Below are 26,517 nucleotides of genomic sequence, written 5' to 3'. Positions count from 1 at the left end.
TGGCCTACTAAACAGAGTGACAAATTCAAACCTGGGAGCCCGGGGTAGCAATTTATCCTGCTTTCAGAGGAAGATCCTCTGTTTGAAGGGCTATCTGGTCCAAGTCCTGTTGAAAGATAAAGGGGAACAGCAGGGCCTTGCCTACCAGCAGTTAACCCCTAGGCAGAGGAATGAGCAGGTCACTTGATCAGAGTCTTCCCCCATGTGATGAGAGGTATTGCATTTCTGTTTAAATTCTGGTTTCTGAATTTGCATGCATGCATATAACTTAGTATATGCAAGGTTAAGCTCTTTTTAGTCTTATCCTTTGGTGATGCATGAGGGACCTCCCTAGGGAGACTAGAATTCACATCTCAGCTCTGCTGTGCACTTTTGCCTTGGATACGTCAGTGTTTCCGCTTTAAAGTTTGGAAAAAGAAACCTCACTTGCAGGACTGATGTGAGGATTGATGAGGTGGATGTTTGTGTATATGAGACCTGCAAAAGGAAACTTATACCGGTAAATGCAGTTATTTGGGACTGCTGGCTTGCTAAGGCTACGAACATGCAGCTATCAAGTGAGAACATAGGGGCTGATAGTGTTTAAAATGCTTTAGGTCCGAAGTTTTCAACCCCTTTGGGTCCACAGCTCCCTTGACCAACTGCATTCTTTCTGCGGCAGCCCTGTGGGACTCAGGAGCCCAGTTGTGTCACCCCTTGCCTGCAGAGCTGGCAGCCCCTCACCCTTTTTAGAACACCCTTCCTTGTGGAATGTTCCGTCAGCTTCCCCTCTCCTTGGGAGTCCTCTGGGCAGCGGCTGCTGCTGCCCTGGTCTCTGAGCTGCTCCCCCTACCCAGCCCCAATGAGAGGTGCCTCCATACACTGTCCTGCAGGGGCCTGGGACTTGTCTGTCCATTCCCAACAGCAAGGGCTGGCGGACTGGTTGGCTGGGCCAACCAGCACCCCCTGGTGGCCAGCCCCAGAGGCACCATTCACCTGCTGAGCTTGTAGCCAGGGCTGCTGCAACAAACAGCTGTGCAAGCCTTTGGGTGGCAGAGATGCAAGAGGCCATCGGAGGATGAAGGGAAGGCAAGAGGGACAGAGGCCAGTGTTGCCCGCAGCCCCACAGACCATCATTTAAGGCACCCCAGGGTGTTAAGGCACACTGGTTGAAAACCACTGTTTTAGAGGATTTGCTCTCCCTTGTTTAATTCATATCAGGAGCTACTGTTGAACATAAAATAACTTTTATGACTTCCTTTGCATAAAATATATAGTCCTGCATATGCTCAAGGATTTGAATATGAAGAAATTTAGCATTTCTCATGCAAGGTAGTCCTAACGCAACGCTACGCAGATTGACAAAGAAATACCTTCTGTGTGGAAGAAGTATTGGCTGAACTTTTATGTTACGATATATATGCAGCCAGATACCAGATGTGAGATATTGTAAGCAAACAACTACGCTTCTGGCGAAGTGTGCAAACATGGCTCACAGAAGAATGTAAACCTTGGTACAGCTTCAAAAATGGCGATACTGCCAGTTTGATAAACAAATAATTGGTGAGGAACGAACTGTGATGACTTGAAGGCTTGGACTGCAACGTTTAGTTGGCTGATTGTTTCAATTAAAAATATTTTGCTTAAAAAGGTGAGCCTAAGGTGTGCTGAGAAAAACCTATGGATAACCATACACAGGAGGGAATGCCTGTTTTAAGATGGTGCCTCTTTCAACATGTATTTAGTGACAAAATGCTATGCAGACGTTTTGTGATGGAATCTATTGTGTTACGGAATGTGAAATAGGAAGTGGGAGAGAAGATGCTTATGTAGACATGGCTGGTATTCAGACTTCTACACCTAGGAAATTAAAATAAAATCACAAGTTTTGAATATGGTGCTGTGTGCTTTCTAACATAGGACAGACGGATACTGTATAGGCAAATTCCTGGATGTGCCCAGGATGGCCGCACTAGTTTGATAGAAGGAATTTGTGCATTAGTAGGTGGAGCCAACCCATTCCAGCCAGGACTCTCAGGGGCATCTGTTGTGCGTGTCATGGTTCAATCCTGGAAATGTTGGTGCTTAGCAATGGATTTTCTTCCATTGCTGGGACAGAACTCCGGCACTTGCACAATATAATAACCAAGAACCAAGTATTTCTGAGCATTTGCATTTTGCATTTTTTGGTGTGGCATCCATCTTCATACTGCTTCATTCACATGATGGCAGCAGCAGAAACAGGCACGCAAATGTAGCTTTGGTGGAGCACCTATTTTATACCTCTTTGCCTCTTGTTGCCATGCGGAAGCCAAATCATAGGGAAATGGCAGTGAGGTGTCTCAAGAAATACAGTCGAAACTTGTTCTTTGCACTGGGGGAAAAAGAGGGTTAATGAACCCTTTTGCCTGCATCTCAGCTTGCATGAGACAAGAGCGTTGGGTAATGGGACTGGCATACTACCAAGGTGCTCACTTTGAGGCCTGTGTTTGAGCCTGGTCAAAATTTATTGGAAGAATCTAGAAGATATTCCATAGGAAAGATTGAAGGAGCTGGCTTCTTTTGGCCCAATGAAAGAAATATACAAAGGGAATCATATATTTGCATAAAGTCTTTCTTTTTAAATATACTTGTTTTGATTTGTTCATTTCAAGTGCTTTTCTTTCAAGAAATGCAAGACGATAAACAACAAGCTACAACAAAATAACACAATTCTAAATGTTCACCATTGACTGTTGGTCTCGAAATAGAATTCTGAGAGCATTTGGTTTGAAACTCAGTTCATATTTTCATTGATTTTGTAGTGTGCGCAGAAGCTTATAATCCTGATGAAGAAGAGGATGAAACTGAATCAAGGGTATGTTGACTTTGTAGACTAAATGTATGTTTGTATTATTGGAAGACAAATTCAGGAAATATGCAAACACACTCCTTAATAGAAGTTGTATCACATAAGTTTTTGAAAAATGTGTTAAAATATAAATTAAAAAAACCTTTTCTTTCACCGTCATCTTTATTGTAATTTCCCTTTGATAGGAATCAAAGACTAAAGTTTCCTTTCATCATTCCTGTGCTGTGTCTTTTTAATTTGAGATTGATTTAAAATTCTGAAAGTCTCAGTTATTTCCCTGACAATATTTGTTTAGTAGTATGATTTATATCTCGCTTTCCAGGAGTGTTCATCTAAATTGTCCTTTGGCTTCTTTTAGGATCATTTTACTTAAGACTAAGAGAAGTGAAATAGAAATTGCAATTATTTCTTCCAGATTATTCACCCCAAAACAGATGATCAAAGAAACAGACTGCAAGAAGCTTGCAAAGACATACTTCTATTTAAGAACCTAGATCCAGTAAGTGGTGACTTTATTTCTTTTACGGATCCCAGAAACACTTAAGAGATTCATCTTTCAGGGAAATTCTGAGATGAAGCATGATTCTGGGGTTTTGTTCCTTTAACAACAAATCATTGTGAAAGTTGGTGTCAGTATCAAGAGAAGGTATAGTATTGTCTGTAACAAACAATACCAACATTCTTTTAAGATAAGCTGTTAGAATTGTTATATTCTTTGTTTCCAAAGGTCCATGTAGTATGAATGTGTTTGCTTGTATGAACTTGATATTTTATAAAAGTTGTTTAGAGTAACATTGATGTCACTTAAATCTGTTTTGCATTTTTGCCTAGTTGCTTTACTCCAAACTGAATACAGTGGACGCTCGGGTTGCGAACGTGATCCGTGCGGGAAGCACATTCTCAACCCGCATCTGCGCATGCGCAAAGCGCGATTTAGCGCTTCTGCACATGTGCAAGCATCGAAACCCGGAAGTAACCCATTCCGGTACTTCCGGGTTTGGCGCGGTGCGCAACCCGAAATTGCGCGACCCGATGCGTCTGTAACCCAAGGTATGACTGTATGCATTTATTTTTAACCGTCTAGACACAATCTGCTGCATTTCTGCTAGGGGCTGTGTGCGTGTCGAAGGCTCCTGCTTTCCTATTTCTAGCTTGATGAAGATCTGTGCATTGTAGCAGAAAAGTGGAGTCCTCAAAGCTATAATAATCAGGCTTATGAGCTGGGAATGGGCATAGCTCAAAGGTAGCTTTGAAAATAAAAAGGTTCCAAGTACAGCCCTTGGCTTCTCCAGGTAGCGCTGGAACGCTATCTGAAACTCTGAAGAGCCACTTTCAGTCATTGTAGACTCTATTGACCCAGATGGGTGAATGGATTGACTCAGTACAAAGCAGTTTCTGGTAGTCTGATATTCATGTATTGCAGGGAGTATTGGAGTCAGTTCTGTAATGTGGAAAATCAGTGCACTAGCGTACAGCAAGTAGAGTTGTACCTTGGATCCCAAACGCCCTGGAACTCAGACGCTTTGGCTCTCAAACGCTGCAAACCTGGAAGTGATTGTTCCAGTTTGTGAGCGTTCTTTTGAATCCGAGCATCTGGCAGGGCTTCCGCAGCTTCTGATTGGCTGCAGTAGCTTTCTACAGCCAATCAGAAGCCACAATTTGGTTTTTGAACGTTTTGGAAGTCGAACGGACTTCTGGAACTGATTCCGTTCGACTTCCAAGGTACAACGGTATGGATTAATTTCACTCTGTTTTTGTAGCATTTGTGTCACTATTGGGTTGACTGTGACACCTATTAAATACTGTGCCTTCTCCAGGATCCCAAGCTCTTCGTGGCAAGCACCTCTGTTACAACTGCTGACTGTGACAGCTGTCAGAGATGATTGAGGTGCAGGGATGGGTGTCTGAAGGACCTTTTTTTGTGGATGGGTGTGCAAAACACTGGTGGAGGGAACAGGCTAATTTTTCACAGAAAAAAACAGTGCCTGTGCATTTTGTCTTTTATCTCAGGTTCTAAAAATGCCTGAAGCTTACTCTTTTTTGAAAAATGGAAGTTAGAAATCTGGGGATTATCCAGGAGGCACATTGCTCCCTTGCACTCCCCCCCCCCCCGCACCATGGATGCTGTAATGGTTATAAGGGGTTACTTGTGCGTAAGTTGTCGTTACTTTCGGCTAGATTGCCTGGCTAACCATGCCTCGGCTGACAGCCCTTCACTCCGTGGCCGTTCAGTCGCTTGCAGAATCCGTTAGTGGGTGTTTCTTGAACCTCTTCCAGCATAGAAGTTGTTTGACGCCAAGTCTCCGCCTACTCTCCCTGCGCGGAACTCTTCTGCGCAAGGAAGGAGTGGGCAGAGGTGTGACCGTGCTCTCTCCACTAGTTTCAGGCGAAGAGTCTTGGAGACCCCTCTCCGAATCCTCCATCTCCCTCCCTTCTCTGCTGGTGTTGCGCTGAATTCCTTCCCCTCTGCTGGTCCCCCCTCCTGCATCGCTCGGGAGCCTTGCCTCCACCTCTCGCTCCGATGTCAGTTCCCTGACAGATGCCCATGTGTGCAGGGGAGATTTAGGAGCAGTATAGGAAAAAGTAAAGGACTGGTTTCTCCCAGGGAGATGTGTCTCCCATAGTTGCAAATTATTGCAGTAGCAGTAGGTCACAGGATCCTTCCATAAACCTGAATCATCTGCTTTTGGGGTAGGGTATACTGTATAGCAAGGCGAATATCCCTTTCCTGTGCACCTGCACCTCTTCCCTTGCAGGCTGAGTGCCAAATTACCACCAGAGTTGTATACGCTCAGCAAGCGTTGAACTGGTGTATAGCCACTGGCTCTGCCTCAACATCAGATCCACGTTTGCTGTGGAAATTTGGCACAGGGTAGATTTTTGTAACGCTTTGTGGAAGTTGTCCTGACAACACAACTTTGGAGGTAAACCACCATTATGACACATAAAAATTTGGAGACATTGATTCTGTTTCACAAAACCATACTTTTGAAGCAAGAAGGAATTGTTCACACATTGCGGCTGCACATTTTGTGTGAGTGTGTGTTGTATGTGTACTAAATATTACCCCTCCCCATGCCATGTAGTATTTCACAGCATTTTGAAATACAGTGGTGCCCCGCAAGACGAACGCCTCGCAAGATGGAAAACCTGCTAGACGAAAGGGTTTTCCGTTTTGGAGGCGCTTCGCAAAACGAATTTCCCTAATTAGCTAATAGCGCTAATCCGCTAAGCTGTCAATGGGCTTGCTTCACAAGACGAAAAAACCGCTATACGAAGAGACTCATGGGACGGATTAATTTCGTCTTGCGAGGCACCACTGTAAGCTTGTGTATAGCTGAATTCTTTATAAAAACGTGGGCCGTGAGGCTGCTGAATGGAAGACGGCAACATTGCAGCTGATGTTCGGGGGTTGATGGCTGTAAGACAGCAAACAGAGAGTGTAACAAGGACTGAGAGATTGTGGGGGGGGGAGGGGGGCTCGTTTAATCTCACTGTAAACAAGTGGTACAGTGACAATAAAGTATTTCTATTCTATTTCTATTCTATTACAGAACCCTGAATTGTAATTACTTTTCCTCCACTTTGAGGTCGAATTTTATCTGAAGTACACAAGTAAACAGTGTCCCCTTGTATTAGATCTTTCTTAGAAAGCAAGCAAATGGTGACTTACGGATTAGTCAGAACCATTTTGCTTCAGTGTGCAGTCTATTTGCATAATATGGGAACAAAGCATCATCTATACTGAAATGTGCGAAGGGATTTTGTTTCAGCAGCAGGGATTACGAAGCCTGTGGCATCTATTACTTGAACCGATGCAAGGTCTTAGAACATTTAGAAGGCTTAAATGCAGGGGAATGAAACACAGGATGTTTATAGAACATATCCATCAGTTTGAGAAAGCAAAAGGTCAGTTTGGCTGGTACTGAAACCATAGGGAAGAGAAGGAGATTTGAAGTGCAGTAGGGAGGCTCAGTGAGAAGAGGCAGGGAAGCTAAGTAAGTGTTGGCAGAAGCAAAGCACATTGTTGGCTGTGGACCTAAATACAGGAACCTGAGGGAAGAATAGATGGAGTCAGACACAATTCTGCAAAAAAGATGGGGAGAGAAGATAGACTGTTTTAAATTAGGAAGGTGTGTGGAGCAGGCAGGGAGAGAGAAAATCAAGGGTACTGATCTGCACAGGGTCCTGAATAGGAGCTAGGATGGTGGAATAAAGGCAGGCTTTGCTATTCATTGAGATAATAAGCAGGAACTTGAAGACACAACGCGAAGCTGAAAAATAAGGTTTAATAAAGTTGGAGGGGGGAATGTTGTGACTAAAGGACTAGAAACAAAAAGGCCTGTGGGGTGTTGGCAGAAGGGGAGTGGAAAGACCAGGGAGTTTAGAAACTGGGGGCCAGAAAGCCAATGGGGGAGCATAAGATGGCAAGGTCCACATCTTGAGAAAGCTCCTGTATTTTTAAGAGTCACATAGAAGGTGAAATCTGCCAAGCAGAACCTTTCCCATCGCTGCAGCATTATGACAGGAAAGGCTGCACTCAGTGACATCTCACCTTCCAATTCTGCTTTTTGGGGGTCTTGGGGTCTCCCCCTGGGGGCCATTTAATTCCAAGTGACAATGTTTACGATTGGGATGGCCCCTAGCATGAGGCAATTAGTGTCAAAACCCAATGAAAACATTGAGTGCAGGTCATTGGCAAGGAGCCAATAGCTAGTAAGCACACAAGAATAAACAAATGAAAATTACAACAGGCCCCCCATCCCTTTGTGTTATGCTGTTAGCCAGAAGTACTATTTTCAACACACACACACACACACACACACACACACACACACAAAATTCCCTGCCTGGTATGCCAGAATGTTGAGATAGCTGGATTAGCTAGCTAACTCAGCCTAGCTCTTTTTGCTTTCTCAATTTCAAATTCTAAACAATTCTACTGAATAGTTAAATACAGTATGTGCTTATTAAGAGAGACAGATTTATTACGTATTTTGTCTTCAATGGCTTATTGCAAGAGACAGCTGCTATGCCTTTTAGTTCTGGGTCATACAGTACCAGGACATTGGTGCCTGCTCATAAAACAAGCCTAGAATGAGAGACTCTGGTGATATGAGCAGGTTTTAGGAATTGTCTTCGTTGCGGGATTTTGCAGGCGTTCCACGAGTTTGTTTAGGTCTTGGGTGTGAGTCTGGGTCAGTTAGTAGAATCCTAGGTGAGAGCCATGAGGCTGAGAGGTATTGAGGGAGAAAGTGTGTTGGAAGAACAGGAAAAGCTATCTTTGTATATTTTTTAGTAATGAATGGTTTTATTGTGGATTTAAAAAAAAATTAAAAAATATTTTCTTGAATTAGAAAAGTGCATATGGTGTCACAGTTTTCCATTAATAAAATCTTTTCTACAGATCAGTTATATTTGATGTGAGACACTAATGTTATAGACAATATAAGTTTGTGAAGAACAGAAGGAGAGAGAGAAAGAGAGAAAGAAAGAGAAGGTTGGGGTAGTAAACTTTTTGCGGGTTTTTGTAAAATTTGTTGTTGTTTCCATTTGCTGTACAGTCAAACCTCAGCTCCCGAACGCCTAAAACCCGGAAGTAAATGCTCCAGTTTTCGAACGTTTTTTGGAACCTGAACGTCCGACGTGGCTTCTGCTTGAGTACAGTAAGCTCTTGCAACCAATCGGAAGCCACGCCTCGGCCATCAAACATTTCGGAAGCCGAACAGTCTTCCGGAACGGATTATGTTCGACAACCGAGGTTTGACTGTATAGTGGTTAGAACATATGGAGCAGTAAAGAAATGGTCTAAGTAAATCATGATTATCCATCTTTGGGGATACTTTTTGTGTCCACAAAGCCCTCATAGTGGATGTTGCCGGAAGTGTATTGTACCGGCATCTTGTTATCTTGTACATGTGACATGATAGGACACACATGCAGCCCAGGGCTTTGCTGTCTGTCTGTGGTGTAACAATTTTCCCTGCCTGAAAGTTGCCGCCTTTTTTGGCAGGGGGGATGAAACTCTGGCTTGTGTGTCTCAAACTTCCCACAGCTTCTATATTATGGCTTTGGACCCTAGCCTTGGCTCAGCACACCTTAAACCCTTTCACATTGCTGGTTTGCAGTGGTTTTTAAGCCTCTCTCTTTTTTTTTCTTCATTGACAAACTGATTATTCTTAACTGCTTGTGTTTTGCAGACCACTTTTTTTAAAATGGATAGCCAAATGGGTCTTTGACTCTATTGAAGCTGATTGCACTGCATAAAAAAGGCAATTTCCTTTTGGTTAAAATTTAAAATTTGAACAGAAAAATGGGCTCCCTCTTTGAAATGTGCTGAAAATTTTCATGTGAACAAGTTTTCTCCAGCATTTCCCTCTTTGTTTTCATTGGCATGGTTTTTTTGGGGTGTGTGTGGGGGGGGGGAGTCCTAGGATGTGTCTAGCAAAAAAAACAACAATGCCCTTTCATTCCCGTTGAGAGGCTACCAGAAACTACCAGTGGGCTGCATGAAGTTTTCCTTTGTTGTAATTGATGCCACTTTTTTTTTTTAAAAAAAGCACATCACTTTACAACTGTGTTCCTGAACTGAGTATTGTTGGGGAGTGTGGAAGAGGAAGATGATGAAGATACTGACCACAGCCTAGGAAAGGGTTACAGGTTACAGACCAAAATTTAGCTGATAACCTTTCTGTGTGTTGCGTTTTGGTTAAATGCTGATTTTATGCTGCTGCGTTATCTGAGTTCAATACAAACCAAGCTATAAAGAGAAAGCCAACATTTAAACTAACTGGTGAAATTGGCCATGGTAGATTTTTAAGGTGTTTTTTTAGGTTACATTTTCAGTTATAATTTGTCACATACGGTCATTGAAGAAGCACACTCTGAGTGTGTTATGTTGGAGAGGCCCTATCTATACTATAAATGGCCTGGGGGTCGGTTTGCTTTTTGTTTTCAGGTGGACAGGACCGCAATCTTACATCTAGAAAGTCAAGGAAAATAATTGTTCCTGTGCACATGAGCCCAAGCCTGAAGCCTGAAGCAAACATAATATACTGTGCTGCCAATTTCTTAATCATAGTTAAAAGATCAGGAACAGGCTGAGTGCTCACACCCTGTTTCCTTTTTGCCTCTCTTCATCTGCATTATTATTATGTCTGCACTGTGCTGATCAGGTTTAATTTTACCCTTGGTAAGCCAGCTTCAGAATCTGCTTAGAGAGGGAATGCTGTATCACAGCTGACGCTGGAAGAGGAAAGGAGGAGAAATTTCCTTCAGAGAGGGTAGGCGGTCTCCTCATCTGCATCATGTCTAAAGCAGACCTAAGTGCCAGTGTAATAAAATAAAAACACAACCTGGGCTTAGGGAAGCAAATTCATGTCACAACTGGTCACAAAAATGAGTCATGTTTCCCCCCTTCTTAAGTCTTAAGTCATTGCATCTGAGAGTAGCCTTTAATCCCCATGGGGAACGTGGAACTGCTCTGAGCTGAAAAGAAAAGTGAGCAATAAATGCAATAAATGAATGAATATTCTTGATTAACAGGAGCAGATGTCTCAGGTATTAGATGCCATGTTTGAAAAGTTGACTGAAGGAGGGGAGCATGTCATCGATCAAGGTGATGATGGCGACAACTTCTATGTAATTGATCGGTAAGTGTTTTTATTTTATTTTATGTACAGTGCGGTTGTGTGGAGGGCATAAGAGTCCCAACATTATTTGGAGAAAATCTGCAATATTTTATTTACACTTTTCATTTTCCCAATTTATAAACTGCTTCACGGCACTAAGCCATCTAAGTGGTCTACAATATAAAGATGAAATAAATGTTTCTAAAAGCAACAAAACCTTCCTTACAAACTCTTAAAAACCAATAAAGGCATTTCTACAGATGTACAATTAATATTCCGTAAATGACTGGGGAAGCCCTTCTTAAAAATGTGCTCAGCACTCACCTGGGCATCATGTCTAATTTCAGCTGGCAATTGAGTGCTGGATCTGCAACACTACAAGCCTGCTTTCTGTTGAAAACTAAACACAACTCTGGGGCATATAGTACTGTCAGCGGTGCCTTGGGCAGGAATCTATGGGGTTAAGTGGTCTCTTCGGTCTCAATGCTAAAAGCAAAACCTGGAAAAGGCACCTGGGAGCATACTAGCAGAAGTGTTTTATGGTGTCAATGTGATGCCCCTAATTATCTAATATGGGGAATATTATGCAAATATCCATACCTGCCACAGGGATGCGGGTGGCGCTGTGGGTTAAACCACAGAGCCTAGGACTTGCCAATCAGAAGGTCGGCAGTTTGAATCCGCGCGACAGGGTGAGCTCCCGTTGCTCGGTCCCTGCTCCTGCCAACCTAGCAGTTCGAAAGCATGTCAAAGTACAAGTAGATAAATAGGTACCGCTCCAGTGGGAAGGTAAACGGCGTTTCCGTGCGCTGCTCTGGTTTGCCAGAAGCGACTTAGTCAGCCAGAAGCTGCACGCCGGCTCCCTCGGACAATAAAGCGAGATGAGCGCTGCAACCGCAGAGTCGGTCATGACTGGACCTAATGGTCAGGGGTCCCTTTACCTTTACCTTTATCCATACCTGCACTGCCTATGGTGGGTTGCTCCCTTGGCCATATTTCCCCTTTGCCCCTGCCAGAGCAGTAGTTGCAGCATCTTCTTCACTGGCACCCAATATACAGCAAACAACCCCCCCCCCCACAACCAGTGCTGAGTTACCAAATAAGCAGAGAAGGCACCGGCCTACGGACCCCATGCCTTTTAGGGGTCTCGCGACAACGGATCAAAATAATACTGATTTGTGTTTTTTTTATAAAGATTTTTATTAAGTTTTAGAAGAGACAACAAGCATGAGAAAGAAAAACAAATACACAAAAATACAAAATTATAAAATACATAAGAAAAAAAGAAAAAATAATTTCAAAAAAGAAAAGAAAAAACACATTTTAAGAAAAAAGAAGAAAAAACACAAAAATCCCTCCTTTTACTTCTCATCTTTGATTCACTTATTTTCTTGACTTCCTCACATCTCCCTTTTTTGTATCCCTGTTAAAAATTAATTCAGCAAATTCATATCCAATTTATTTGTCTAATTATCCATCCCATCTTATTTTTAACCTCGTTGCTAGAACCCCTTCAGTTCATTTCAATGCCATTAACATTCAAAAATTTTACAATATTTCTGTAAATAAATTTTAAATTTCTTCCAATCTTCTTCCACCGACTCTTCTCCCTGGTCTTGGATTCTGCCAGTCATTTCCGCCATCTCAATATATTCTATTCAAAATAATACTGATTTGATCTCGAAAGAAATTTGCAATCAAGCTTTCTTAATTCAATGTTATCCCACTAGAGAGAGTGCACGAGGACCCCCCCCCCCGAGATTTCGACAGCCTCCATAGGGTTTAATCCAGCACTGCACACATCACACACTCCTTTGTGCAAATCAAACCCACTCGTGCTCCTCTCGCAATGCACTTCCCAACCACAGCCAACCTGTGTCACTGACAGAGGACATCTGATTTGCCTTGCCTGTTCGTATTATAAATGGCCATGCATGGCAGAAATCAGATGAATAAAAAGTATTCTCTGTGAGCAATGTAGTGTGCACAATCCAATAAATTAACCATGCCAATTGTGATTATGTCCATGGATTGTATCTATACATGTATCATACAAAGCTCTTGTAATGGACCCGAGATGGGCTTGGGGTTCCTATTGAATGTAGATCCGATAGCAAGGCCAGGTAGTTTAACATGTAAAGTGGCCTATTGCCAAATGAGACTATGCTCCACCTAAAAAAATAAGAAAAGTATCTGGATGGTAGGGTAGAATTTATGCTTTATATGCCCATTAGAAGTTTACTTTTTAATTTTTTTTTATTCAAAGTTATAACAAAACATATTTTCCAAAAACATAACCTTATTCCCTCCCCATTTTCCTCCCCCCTCCCCCCACAAAACCCATCCCCCCACCCCATCCCCCGACTTCCCTCAGTTCCAGTCTTTGGTTTCTCCAGTAATGCTATTTTCTGCATGTTACAGAGTTGTATAGATCCTCCAACTGTTTAGCTAATTATTATCAGTAAAAATAAATAAATTGTGGATGTTTATTCAAAACCTGCCAAGGAGTCCAGTTCGCTTTGTTGCGTCTTCAAATACTTTATGAAAGGTTCCCATTCATCCTTAAAGTCACAGTTATCCTTGTCCCGTAGCTTATGAGTCAATTTTGCCAGTTCTGCATAATCCATCAATTTTTCTTGCCATAATTCTTTAGTTGGGATTTCTTCAGTCTTCCATCCTTGTGCTATCAGAACTCTCGCGGCCGTTGTCGCATACATGAAGATGTTTTTCAACTTTTTTGGCAGGTCTTTCCCTACAATCCCCAACAAAAATGCCCCGGGTTTTTAACAAATGTTAGATGGAACATTTTCTTCAGTTCATTGTATATCATTTCCCAAAATTTTTTAATTACCTTACAATCCCACCACATATGATAAAATGTTCCCTCCTTTTCCTTACACTTCCAACATATGTTTGAACTAGTTTTGTACATTTTCCCTAACTGCACTGGTGTTGTGTACCATCTGTACATCATCTTCATGTAATTCTCCTTCAATAGGAACAGTCTGTAAATTTTAAGTCAGTTTCCCATAATTTAACCCAATCCTCCATCATGATGTTGTGACCTACATCTTGTGCCCATTTAATCATAACTGATTTTACCTCTTCATCTTTCGTCTCCCATTCTAATAGTATGCTATATGCGGCCTTCAGTAGTTTCACTTTCCCTTCAATCACTTGCATTTGAAACCTAGATCTAGTATAACTAAATCCTTTCTTACAGTCTTCTTTATATGTTTCATGTAGTTGTCGATAATGCAACCAACTCTGAAAGTGGTATTTGATCTCATCATAATCTCTTAATTTCCATTTTCCATCATGTTCCTTTAATAAATCAGCATATGTGAGCCATTTTCCTTTCTTTCCAAGTGGTTTGAGCAGTAATGCTTCATGTGGTGAAAGCCACCACGGAGTCTTTTGTTCCAATAAGTCTTTATATCTCTCCCATACTCTCATTAATGATTTCCTGATTATATGGTTGTAAAAGCTTCGATGAATCTTCCCTTTCCCGTACCATAAATATGCATGCCAACCAAATCTGTTGTCATGACCTTCTAGTTCTAGTGCCTCTTGCTTGTCCAATCTCATCCAGTCCCTGATCCATACCAAGCAAGCAGATTCGTAATGCAATTTAAGGTCTGGGAGGGCAAACCCGCCTCTATCTTTTACATCTGTAAGTATTTTATGTTTTATCCTTGGCCTTTTGCCCCCCCAGATAAATCTTAAAATCTCTTTCTATATATAGAAGTTTACTTTTTGTCGGTGTGAGCTCGGTTCAGATTAAGAAGCAGTTTAAGCCTATGTGCTTTAGTAAATAACAGAGAGATAGAACTAGGAGACTGGATTCAAATCCTTGCTCTACTGGATCTTGTGGGTTTCATCATCTCTGCTGTGGTTCCGCATTGTACAGTGGGGAAAAAAATGAATGCTGCAGAGGTAAATGTTAAATTTTGGGGCCCTACTCCACCCCTTAATTCTGATGCATTTTTTATGTAAGCAATATCAGCATTTCTTTTATTTTTAATCTTTCCAGCATTGCACACGCAATCTGTGTTCACTTTATGTATATCTTATAGAGGGACGTACGATATCTATGTGAAATGTGAAGGTGTTGGAAGGTGTGTTGGCACGTATGACAACCGTGGCAGCTTTGGTGAGCTGGCTTTAATGTACAATACACCCAGAGCGGCTACAATCATTGCTACCTCTCCTGGTGCTGTGTGGGGTTTGGTAAGTTTAATTCCTTCGGACTTGTCCTATCAGTGGGTTTTTAAAATATGTGTGTGTGTGTTTGTGTTCCAAAATTGACTTAAGTATACACAAATGTTTGCTTAGTTGCTGTGTTTAAATAATCGTACAAATTATCGTTTTTAACCTGCCTTTTTAACTTTTAACTTTAATACAGTTTTCTTTTCTTTTTTTAAAGGACAGAGTCACATTTCGAAGAATTATTGTAAAAAACAATGCCAAAAAGAGAAGAATGTATGAAAATTTTATTGAGTCGTTGCCCTTCCTTAAGTCTTTAGAAGTAAGTTATGTTATTAGTATTGTTTCATTTACTCTAACACTGTTATTTTCTTTCCCTTTCATTTCAGAAAAGGTGGGGTGTTGGGTTTCTTTTGCAAATACATTTTGGTGTAATTAATTCAACATCTGGAGTAATAATGGGGAATTAATTTTTTTAAACAAACGCTTTGCATGCCTTTAATAGATTTGCTGTAAAGAAAAACTGTTTTACTATGTGGTATGTTTTTGTACTCCAATGATCATTACTTATCATGTACGGATTCTGTTTCCAGGTATCTTGTCCATTGCAAGTCTCCATCCCTATTTTTTTTTCATTTGGTGTGACTCTTTTAATGTTTTAGTTGGAGATACACACACACACACACACACACACACACACACACAGACACAGAGACACGTTAGTCACAGTTGCTTTTCTTCAGGTTTCAGTCCATTGCCCTAATTCTCCATGTCTATAAACCATGGGTAGCAAACTTCAAGCCTGGGTGCCAAATGTTCGTTCTCCAGGCCGTTTGATCTGGCCCTCTGAACTCTTCCCAGGCCACAAATGTTCTTGCCTGGCTGGAATATGTCATTGAACTTTGATAACATCTTTTCCTTGTCTGGTTGGAGGGAAGAGTCAGGTGTGTGACTGTGTGCAGAAACTAATCTGCTATCGAAACATAACGTCCATCACTGACATGAGATCCTCGTGAGGTATCCTCAGGCAGTGGAAAAGAGAAGCACACATATCTCCATATTTACCTGTGCAGTGTTGGAGGTTATGCATGTATATGTTAGCAAAATTCGTCTTCCTTTTTTTGCTTAAAGCTTTCGGAACGGTTGAAAGTGGTGGATGTGATCGGCACTAAAATATACAAAGATGGAGAACAAATCATTGCTCAGGTATGCCTTTGTGTTCTGTTTGGCTAGTTATTCAGTAAGTATAATGACTTTATCTGCAAGCAGATCATACATAAAAGCATATTGGACAGCCTCAAACGTTGAAGTACTGAATTATCTGACATACAAGAAATAGCGGCGTAATCTAAAAGGCAATTACAATGAACACCGGAGTTCTGGGAAATGAATTCAAAAGATAATTTGAATACCAATAATTAAGCAAGTGCAGACGTAGATAAATTATGCAGCCAAAGGTGTCTCTTTATCTTATTGTATGAAGCCATGTGATAAACCACCTATGGTTTAGCTGCTTTTGTTTTATTTTTGAAACATACATGATAGCCTTTTAAATTCTTTTCCTCCAGGTGAAATTGCCTGTACAAAGCAGCAGTGTAATTACTTCAGCATCAGCTTACATAGACCTCCTACTTAGATTCTCCATGGACTTTCTAGCCTACTGGGCTACTTGATACGGCCCCTTCCCATCCCTGACCCTGTGGAAAAGCAAAGAATGTTCATGCATCCATGCATGTGTGCATTTCTCTTTTTGTTTGGGGAGGGTGACCCACGGAAGGGAGAGAGAAGCAACCAGAGGGGGTGAGGCCCATGGCGCACTCCTAAAAATTCCAAATGGGCCCCCGAAGGTTGGTGACCACTGTCCCATCCACTTTCTGTTTCATTTGACTTCATGCACAGGCTTTTAGCAGGCTCTTCTTCTCTTTGGGTGAATTATGCCACAAAAAGCTGTTCAGCAGAGTGATTTTTTTTTTTGGGAAAACATTTTGCTTTATTATATCTCTATACCGTACTGGCCAAGTTCAGATACAATGCTAAGCTAGGATTTAGCATTACAGGGAATGATCCTGCCTAAACCACGGGCCTAAGAAAATAAGAAGAGCGCTATTGGTTCAGCAGTCCATCTTCTTCCACTGCAACCTACCAGATTGCCTATGGGAAGCCCCAAGCAGGGAGTGAGCACAAAAGTACAGTGGTACCTCTGGTTACAAACTAGTTCTGGAGGTCCGTTCTTAACCTAAACCCGTTCATAACCTGAGGTACCACTTTAGCTAATAGGGCCTCCCGCTGCTGCTGTGCCGCCACTGCCAGGCAATTTCTGTTCACATCCTTGGGCAAAGTTCTTAACCTGTACTAACTTCCGAGTTAGTGGAGTTTGTAACCCAAAGTATTTGTAACCTGAGGTGTTTGTAACCCGAGGTACCACTGTAATCACTTATGATACCCAGCAAGTATTATTCAGAAGCATACTCTAATTAGCTTTCTTTTGAAGTAGGTAAGGTAAAGGTAAAGGACCCCTGGACGGTTACCGTATTTTTCGCCCTATAGGACGCACCGTCCCATAAGGCGCACCTAGTTTTTTGGGGGGGAAATAAAGGAGAAAAAAATTTATTTCCCCCCCAGGCCGGGGCGGGGGAAGCCTTGTGGAGAGCTGCGCGAAGCCTGGGCGCGCTGAGCTCAGTATTTATTGCTCTATAGGACGCACTTTCCCCCTCCAAAAATGAAGGGGAAATGTGTGTGCGTCCTATGGGGCGAATGCAGGCTTTCGCTGAAGCCTGGAGAGCGAGAGGGGTCAGTGCGCACCGACCTCTCTTGCTCTCCAGGCTTCAGCGAAAGCCTGCATTCGCCCCATAGGACGGACACACATTTCCCCTTCATTTTTGGAGGGGAAAAGGTGCGTCCTATAGGGCGGAAAATACGGTAAGTCCAGTCAAAGGCATCTATGGGATGCGGCGCTCATCTTGCTTTCAGGCCGAGGGAGCCAGTGTTTGTCCACAGACAGCTTTCCAGGTCATGTGGCCAGCATGACTAAACCACTTCTGGCACAATGGAACACCGTGACAGAAACCAGAGCACACGGAAATACTGTTTACCTTCCTGCTACAGCAGTACCTATTTATCTACTCGCACTGGTGTGCTTTCAAAATGCTAGGTTGGCAGGAGCTGGGACAGAGCAATGGGAGCTCACTGTTGGTTTCTATTTCCCTCACTGAGCAGCAAAACTGCTTGTCACAAGACATTGTTTACATTCCACAGTCAGAGTTTCTGTTGGGTTCCCACGGGAATGGGAGACTGGATGTGACGTACACTGGTTTCCTGTTTTTCACTGTTCTCTCGGTTTCTTTGTGTCGAGAGGAGTTGCTTCTCTGCTCTCACAGAGGTAGGATGGATGTTTGTATGCTCTCAGCATAGAGTGTAAATAAACTTTAGCATGTAGCACATTACCTGCTTATCCTTTCGTTGCTAGACTACACTCTGCTTGGGCTCAAGATAAGACGAGCCTGTATCAGCTCCAGATGGGCCGGAGCTGATCAAAATCTCACATTCACTCCATTGCGGGGATTCGAACAGCCGACCTTCTGATCGGCAAGCCCAGGAGGCTCAGTGGTTTTAGACCACAGCACCACCCGCGCCCCTTTTGAAGTATGAACCATGGACTTAAGGAACTGTGGTTTGTTCTAACTGTGCTTAGTTAACAAACCAGGACATCAGACGGTGAGCCTAATTTCATAGCCAGGCTAGCTGCAACAGCTTCTCTGTGTCATGATCACTGTTGCCCTTGGAAAAGTAGTCTCTCTGTCGTTCTGAGCAGGATGGACAAAGTAAACTTACCATTTTTCTTGGCGTAGTCCTTGAGAATAGTTAGCGAAGGAACATGTAGAGAAGGCGCTGCTTTTCCCCCCATTTGGCGCCTGTTTAATTTTTTGTTTCACCTGGGAGAATCTCATTGTTTGTGCATGGTTTATTTCCACCAATTCTCAGAGAGAACACTGTGAAGAGGACTCTTCCGGATTAGTTGCAGGCAGATGAAACTCTGGCAAGCTGCTGTATCCGCTGCCCCACCCTTCCAGGCCCTGGCTGTTCTGCCTCTGCTTCCTACTTTACCCCAAATTGATATTTGAGGATTGACTGAAGGAAATAACAGCTGAATTACACATTATGCATTCAAAACACATGGGAACAGACCCAGCATTAATTAGGCTTGTTTTGATTATAAGGATGTGGAAGCTGCTCAGTTGTTTATGAGAAAAGGAAAGGATAATTTCACACTGTCACACTGATAAATGTTTTTGGTTTTACATTGTTCGTATGCTTTTTCTTTTTTTAAAGCAATAGAACTACTAAATAACTGCATTCATGTTTTTCTTATGGTGTTTCTTTTTTTAAAACAAACAGGGAGACATGGCGGACTGTTTCTTTATTGTTGAATCTGGAGAAGTGAAAATCACAATGAAAAGAAAGGTACATATTGTATTAATGTATCTAAAAAAACTTGAAAAGTTTTCTGCTGCTTTACATGGTAAAAAGAACATTTGTGCAACTTTAATGGCATATTTCATTTATCACAATGTATTGAATATTATATGGGCTGTAACCCATTGCTTAATGAATGTCTGACTGTTTTCTTTTGCTTCTATACCTTTTAGGGTAAGCAGGAGGTAGATGAAAATGAAGCAGTGGAGATTGCCCGGTACACTAGAGGACAGTATTTTGGGGAACTTGCTCTTGTAACTAACAAACCTCGAGCTGCCTCAGCATTCGCACTCGGTACAGTCAAGTGTTTAGGTAATTCAAAGTTATTTTATTTTTGTATTTGCTTTATTATTTTATGTAGTAAAGAGAATACTGCAGTTTCTGTTGGCGAGCATGCATACTCTGTAATACGTATTTTCTTATACCATAAAACCAAATTTCATTAGCTGCATTAAGTTCAATCAACCTATTAGAACTTAACCAGTGCCTATTGCTATGATACCTGGTGATATTAGAAGAATCCCTTTATTTACAATATTATGAACACAGTAGTATTTTAACACCTTTCGACATGTTGTTCGAAAGTTGTATTCATGTATGGAGACTGTACTCTGTGGTCCTCAGAAACCTTAAGAATATTTTACTTCCTTGACAAATTAATATTTGGACTCACTGCAACCTTCGAGGGGTGACATATTTCTCTAACAGTGGATTCAGAGCTAAAATGATTTGAGTAATTGAATACATATTATTTCTTCTTCTTCTTCTTCTTCTTCTTCTTCTTCTTCTTCTTCTTCTTCTTCTTCTTCACAAGATTAGACAGACTGACACATTAGAGCAGGAGTAGACAACTTTGGTGGTGGTTGTTGAGGACCGCATTCCTTTGGGGAGGTGATTTGTCAGAACCGCATGATGCTGGTGTTGGGCAAAGCCAGATAAACTGAGGTTGCCCACCTTTCTGTTAGAGAAAGCAGTGTAAACACCATCACCTGTATCTCTGTCACTCTTCATCCTGAAAGTTTTGGAATACAAAGGTGGATCCAAATATCTGCACCTAAAACAGATTTTAAAAATGATGATGATGTAGCTATACTCATGAAAAAAGTGACTCAAAAGTGACTGACAAACAAAATAGAAATACTTTTGAAGATGGACAGGGATTTCTCAGTTGCAATACCTAATGCACTACTTCAGATGCTGCTGTAGGAGTCTCCTGGCTTTTGGTTGAAGGCTTTTCTGAGGACCACAGAGATTGCAGTGGGAAAAGCACAGTTGGTGCATGCAAGGACATGGCTATTTTAATCTCGCCGTGCTCTTTCCAGTTGTACTGATTTTAAATGTGTGCATTTTAAATAATCTTCCTATTATCGTCTAGATTTGGCAAAGTGAATGTTGGGACTTCTTCATTCTCTTTCTTTCCCCCCAAATTTTTAGTTATGGATGTACAGGCATTTGAAAGGCTTTTGGGACCTTGTATGGAAATAATGAAAAGGAACATTGCGAACTATGAAGAACAGCTAGTTGCTCTCTTTGGAACAAACATGGACATTTCCGATCCCAGTGCATGAAGTGCAGAACGAAGCCACACGATCTGTTCATGAGAAATAGCACAGTAGTGGTTAGTCCACTGATAAATGTGTCTATCTTTCTGTAGATGCTAAGCATTTTTTTGTGATTTTACAGGGGATTGGGTTTGTTGGCATTTTATTTTCCCAACTTTTATTTGCGTGTTTTTACACTGTCGTTCAAGTGTATAAGTAAACACAGCTGAGAAATCATTCTGTTGGCCTAACCTTAAAGGATTGAGCCCACCAGTAACTCAGCTTCTAGGTAACACTCCTAAAAGATCAGCCCCATAAGTCTTTCATTTTTCAATGGGAATTTGCAATCTTATGTGCAGTTTTTGGGTTATAACCATTTGACACCTCTAAAAAAAAGACCATGTCTTCTATAATAAAGTTACTAACATTTCTTTTAAATAAGTCCGTGATTGCAATCCAAACTCTTTGTGCATACTAGCATGTCTCTTTATTTTATTCCCCCACCACCACCCAAAGAATGGGTCTTTGCTTTCTACTTTTGGAGAAACATGTTTGTTGGTAAATAGCAGTGATGGCTGTTAAGAGAGCTCTGCTTCACCTAAATAATACAGAACCCTTTGAACTGCAGCATATCTGTGGAATAAATGCATTCCTACTTGTTAAATAGTTAATGGTTTTTGTTAAATATCTGGAGGTAAAAAGAATAAATAGGTGTTGGTGGGGTATTTGCCACTGACATAAACTAAAGTCAGGGTTTCGTCCATATGTCAGATAAATGTGGTATATTGAAAACGTTAGTGCACCAGTGTTCACAAGTATCTAGTATAGAAGGCTATATATCTGGCTTTTTGGCTCTTTGAATGGGCTTTATTTAAGGTGGTATTTATAAAAGTAGTTACCAGAAGCCTTCCAAACAGCAAACCATGGCTTTGTATTCATGATCTGTTTTATGAGCTAGGTCTGAGATTAGCTTTTTATTTTTGTTTTTAAAGTCCACTTGATTTTATAATAAGATGTCAGATTTCATTTAGGTATGTATGAAAGATACTGTAATACCTTACAAGATGTGGAAGATTTATGTAATGCATCTATTTTTAGTTGCACTTGATTTATATATGTGGTATTGATTAGTCTTGAGCTGGATCTTCACTGAAAAAAGTTAATTTTGATTTAAGGAAAAGTAACTTTGCATAGGCAATGGTCATAATCTTGTATATAATTTGCATAAAACATAGTCTTCAAAGCAGTTTTAATCCTGGTATAATCTGGGATTAGGATTGCAGTGTCACAAGAACGATCTTCAGTTAAACTGAATTACCTGGATTTGGGGTGTCCTTATTCCACATGGTTTTATTCCCTTTAAAAAAAAAAACAACAACACACAATATGTTTACTTTTGTGAAAAGATTCCCCCTTGTTTCAGATTCAGTGAACTTGGACAGTTCCTACCCTATAAACTGGTTTTAGCTGAAATAATGTAAATGGTGCCTTAGGCCACTGCCGCTAAAGCCAGATCTAATCTGGTCATGCTGTCCTCCACCTGCCTCTGGTGCAGGGATGTGCTGGTTTTCAGTGAATGGAGTGGTTCAAGGAACTCATGGAACAGGGCCACAAAGAATGTATGGAATGGTCTGCAAGGGCAAAGGTCTAACACTGTAGCTAGGTCTAATTTTTGCCTGCTACAGTCAATCTAACCAGTTTGATTCAAAATAATCATGAAGAAAAAGAGTACCAGTTTTTAAAAAGTGTTGTCTTCCTTGGAAAAAAGGCTATCACTCTGCCTTCAACATAGAATACTGTTTTAGCCAGCCTTGTAAATAAGCTTACAAAGTGTTTAACTAGCCTGCTAGAGGCTAACAAAAGAGGGGCAATGAGCTCTGTCCCTCCTCCAGCGGCCCATTGCATTTCTGCCTTGTGCCATCTTGCTGGGCACAGAGTAGTCCACTCGCTTGTTAGCATAGATTTCCATGCACTCAACCACACAGAATTCATTCTCACCTATAGCTACCAGGCTAGTGCTTAAATATAAGGCTGGCACACAGTGATATCTTCCATTTTGGGCTGGAGAGAGAGTATTAACCTTGCAGTGCATATGTACGTTCGTGTAACAGTATATGGAACAGCTAGTGATTGGTACAAAGGAAAAAAGAAATGTACAAGGCAGATATTATACAACAATATTATCAGTGTTACATAATTTATATCATATGTTTAAATGACCAAGTGTCAACTTTTCACGTAATCTTCCTGATAATGCTCCTTTGTTCTTTGATTTGAAAAAGTGGTTGTGTTGTACACTAGGAAGAAACATCACAAAGTAAACTCCGTGGCTGGCCTGGATGCAAAGAACTACACTACTAGTTTCATATGCGGAAGGGAGCGTGTTTCTTGAAAATAAGTCGTCTGTATTACCAAAAAAGGGACTTTCAAAAGCCATAGTGTGGCAAGTTTGTTCTTCAAAGTAAAACAAAATCACACCTGCAGTAGCTCTTTGGATCCTGACCAACAACTTTTATGTTTCTAACTGATTATTCTTAAATATTATGTATTAGTTCAGTGGGGTTTTTTTTTGGGGGGGGACATTATGAATTACCTATGCGATAGTGAGTTCCACTCAAAGCCTAAAGAAACACCAGTGTCACTTCTGTACCTTTGAAATATCCTAGACATACACAAACACTGTACGTATTGGACACTAGATTCAACATTTCACGAACCACACTATGCACCATTAAGATTTCTGTAGAATTCCTCCACCTCCTGCAATGAATATTAGGGCTGCAGTGCACAAATGCACACTTCCAGTCACTGAAAGCTGGTTTGCTTCTGGTAGTGTGTAGATTTAAAAATTAAGCCACCAGGATCTTACTTGGTCCTACCCCTTAGCAAGGCATGATCACACATTATATAGAACAGCCATCTGTAAGAGGAAACAGGTTTACGTGTACAGAACTATCCTATCATGAGTACAAAAGACTGGGTTTTTTTTGCGGGGGGAGGGTAGTTTGCAGGGGGGGGGAAGGTCCCAGCAGCTAGTCCCTGTCTTTTTGTGCTGTGTGTGTTAGTAGATGATCACTACTGTCAGCTTTGAGAGTATCAATGGTTTGTTAGGCAGGGCCCAGGGAAGTGCCTCTTTCCACCCACCTTCCAACGCTGTCAGAGCTGGGAGTGATGATCGACTCTTGGGAGAGCTCCACAAGCACAGATTAGATGTGTGGCCATCTCCCTGGTGGCTGGTTATTTGTACTGAGGTCAACAATGTGAATAGTTCAGCTGGGAATGTAGAGTAGCTTATCTCGCTAAGGATGTTGCATGCTATGGTTTGGAATATGGGTACCCAAAGTAGCCTAGGCAGTGGGGCTTTGTGACAGCCCTTCTCAGCAATGGGGTTGCCCATGGACCTTGTTATGGCATAGACAGAATCAGGCCTGCCTTGGTTTGCCATTGTGCATGCTTCCTATCTTCCAGCTCTTTTCTTGGTACGGCCAGAATAGTGCAAGAAGTTGAGTCTTTATCCAGGAAAAGAGTTACATTTCTAGATAAGCCATGAAGAAATTATCACAAGATGTTGTTGTGATAAATGAATACATAAATGCACCTTGGGAAATGTGAGGGGGGGGGGGGAGCCACACAATTGTCCTTTGACCAGGGACATCTTAAATTTATGTGGAAAGGGAACGTCACATCAGGATATGTTCGTAGTTTTGTATCTCAAATGGACTTCTATATGTAAAAAAAAGAACACTTGTTTGTCTTTTTGAAAGTAAGATTCCCATGCACACATACCTGGAAGTGTGTACACCCAGCTTGCTTGGATTGTACATTACCCCAGCCAGGGGTGCCAACTTGAATAAAATATTTGGGGAGGGCAGTTAAGCCCCACCCTGCATAATCAACCACAAGACACGGCACATGCACACCATTTGAATGGCAATACCCATCAACTTTTTTGGGGGGGCACCCCATCAAATATTTTATTGGAGGGGGCGAAGGGATCTCAGCCCCTAGGAGTTGGCTCCTTTGACCCCATCTGTGTCTAGCACACTCCCAAGACCACCTGGAAGCCTCCTGTTTAAAGTAATGTTGGTATAGAATCTGCACGCATAGGCCAAAAACTGCACAGTTGTTACGCCTCAAAATCGGGTTAAAGATCACGTGGGTTGGAGTTGACTTCATTGAAAAGTTGTGAGATGGTGGCACACATGCGTAGGGCTAAGGGTTTAAATATTCCAAATGATGAAGCTTTAAGTAAAATGGCTTGCGCACAAGCATTGCATGAAGACAGTTCAGTTGCTGGCATCCCCAATCTGAAAAAAGGATTTGGTGTAGAACAGCCGCTCTGCTATCTCTGCCTGAAGCTTTAGAAAGCCACTGCTACTGTATCATACTGAATTAGGGGGACCAATAGTTTAATACAGTAGATATATTCCTGTGTACAAATGTCACTGCTGTAAAATTGTGCCACTTCTTCCTAGAGAAACTAGCTAAAGCCTAAAACAACAGCATCACAACACCTTCCTATAAGGGATGATGTTTAGAGGCCTGTGTTAAATTAGCCATCCAGGAGCATATAGAGGAAGTAACAGCTGTATTTTGAACTTAATTGGTTTTAGGAGTTATTGCTTTTGATACGTATGTGTGTGTTTGGAATACTTTTAGAATATGGAAAATAACGATCTGCCCTGCACCTTTTCGATAGAGCAGAGTTTTAAAAACAACAACAAGGAAATATTCTTAATTTCCCTTAAAGACGTTTGTGTGCCACTCCCCTTTCCTGAATGTTAGTATTCTGTCTTTTTATTGATGCCTCTTTTTTATGGTACCTACGAATTGTGGAGATTTACAATGTACAAAATTAATAAATAATTTTGAATATAGAATATTTGTCATGAGTCTGTGGATTGCATTATCAGATCAGTTCAAACATTTCATATATCTGCTTAGCAGCAGCCCTGGATCTTTTGTGATTCAAAGAGCATGGTTCGTATGACGTTTGTTCACATTGTTGTTGAATTTATATATGAACAAGACACTTGCACTCCCTCTGCTGGGCATGATTTGAGTAAGAATGTTTGAATTGGTGTCTTCCATTCTGAAACTTCCTGAGAGCCCATATGGAATGAGCCTTACTAATGCCAGTGAAATAAGGTGATAAGGAACATCAACCACAGCTGTGTTTGCAATATTTCTTGTGTTTTAGATACCTTGCAACTAGTTAGCTGTAGAAACCAAATACTAACATCTGTTCCAGTTCAACCAGCTGGTAAGAGAGCCTAATGACAGTTCTTCTTAACTCCCAAATTAGTATGTCAGTCAGGGCACCTTCTCACATTGCCTCAGGGACATGGATGACCATTTTTGTGACAACATGCCATGTTGCTGAAGTAGGTCTCTGTGTATTGGAGGCAACTGAGCAGGAGCCAGTCATGTGGATCATTTGCATCTGATCATTGTCCTCATTCCCAGCCAAGTAATATGGGAAAGGCCCACAAGGTTGAATCTGTGTTGGTGGTTCCTGTTGACAGTTAATGCACCCTGTTTATATGTGTGTGTGTATAGAAACTTTTTATTTTATAAACAATAAAATATAAAAATATATTTTATTTTTATATAACTTTTATAAACAAAGATCCTAGGAATAATGATACAAATGAATAGATTAGGTCTTCTCATGTCATTTGTATATCAGCTACAGAATGCACATTTAACTAGTAAAGTTTTAAAAAAAGTATCTTAAACATTTCAAAAGAAAACATTACAAAAGGAAGTATAATATAAAATGTCCATTTAAAACAGCACAATTAGTAAGAGAATAAAATATTATCGTAAGCATAGA

General features: G+C 41.3%; 2 protein-coding genes across 3 annotated transcripts in view; one reads left to right on the top strand and one right to left on the bottom strand.

Moving 5' to 3' along the window:
* PRKAR2B (protein kinase cAMP-dependent type II regulatory subunit beta) overlaps positions 1-25,561 on the top strand; it is a 72,696-nt gene extending 47,135 nt beyond the window's left edge. The window contains exons 3-12 of one of the 2 annotated variants that reach the window (XR_014555842.1): positions 2,784-2,836; positions 3,246-3,329; positions 10,376-10,482; positions 14,538-14,691; positions 14,888-14,989; positions 15,799-15,873; positions 19,063-19,128; positions 19,314-19,452; positions 20,575-25,004; positions 25,100-25,561. Coding sequence is in view for 1 of the 2 variants with exons in the window: in XM_083701595.1 (XP_083557721.1) it covers positions 2,784-2,836; positions 3,246-3,329; positions 10,376-10,482; positions 14,538-14,691; positions 14,888-14,989; positions 15,799-15,873; positions 19,063-19,128; positions 19,314-19,452; positions 20,575-20,708 (914 nt within the window). In the remaining variant the exon portion in view is untranslated. Of the gene's footprint in view, positions 1-2,783; positions 2,837-3,245; positions 3,330-10,375; positions 10,483-14,537; positions 14,692-14,887; positions 14,990-15,798; positions 15,874-19,062; positions 19,129-19,313; positions 19,453-20,574 lie in introns of both variants that reach the window. The other variant, XM_083701595.1, reaches the window with a different exon arrangement.
* BCAP29 (B cell receptor associated protein 29) overlaps positions 1-26,517 on the bottom strand; it is a 920,634-nt gene that overhangs the window by 643,394 nt on the left and 250,723 nt on the right. The window lies entirely within an intron of this gene.

Source organism: Podarcis gaigeae, assembly GCF_964106915.1.
Source record: "Podarcis gaigeae genome assembly, chromosome: 10".
In the NCBI taxonomy this organism is placed as follows: domain Eukaryota; kingdom Metazoa; phylum Chordata; class Lepidosauria; order Squamata; family Lacertidae; genus Podarcis; species Podarcis gaigeae.
The sequence above is the reverse complement of the archived record's forward strand: the minus strand, read 5'-3'. Positions and strand labels throughout refer to the sequence as shown.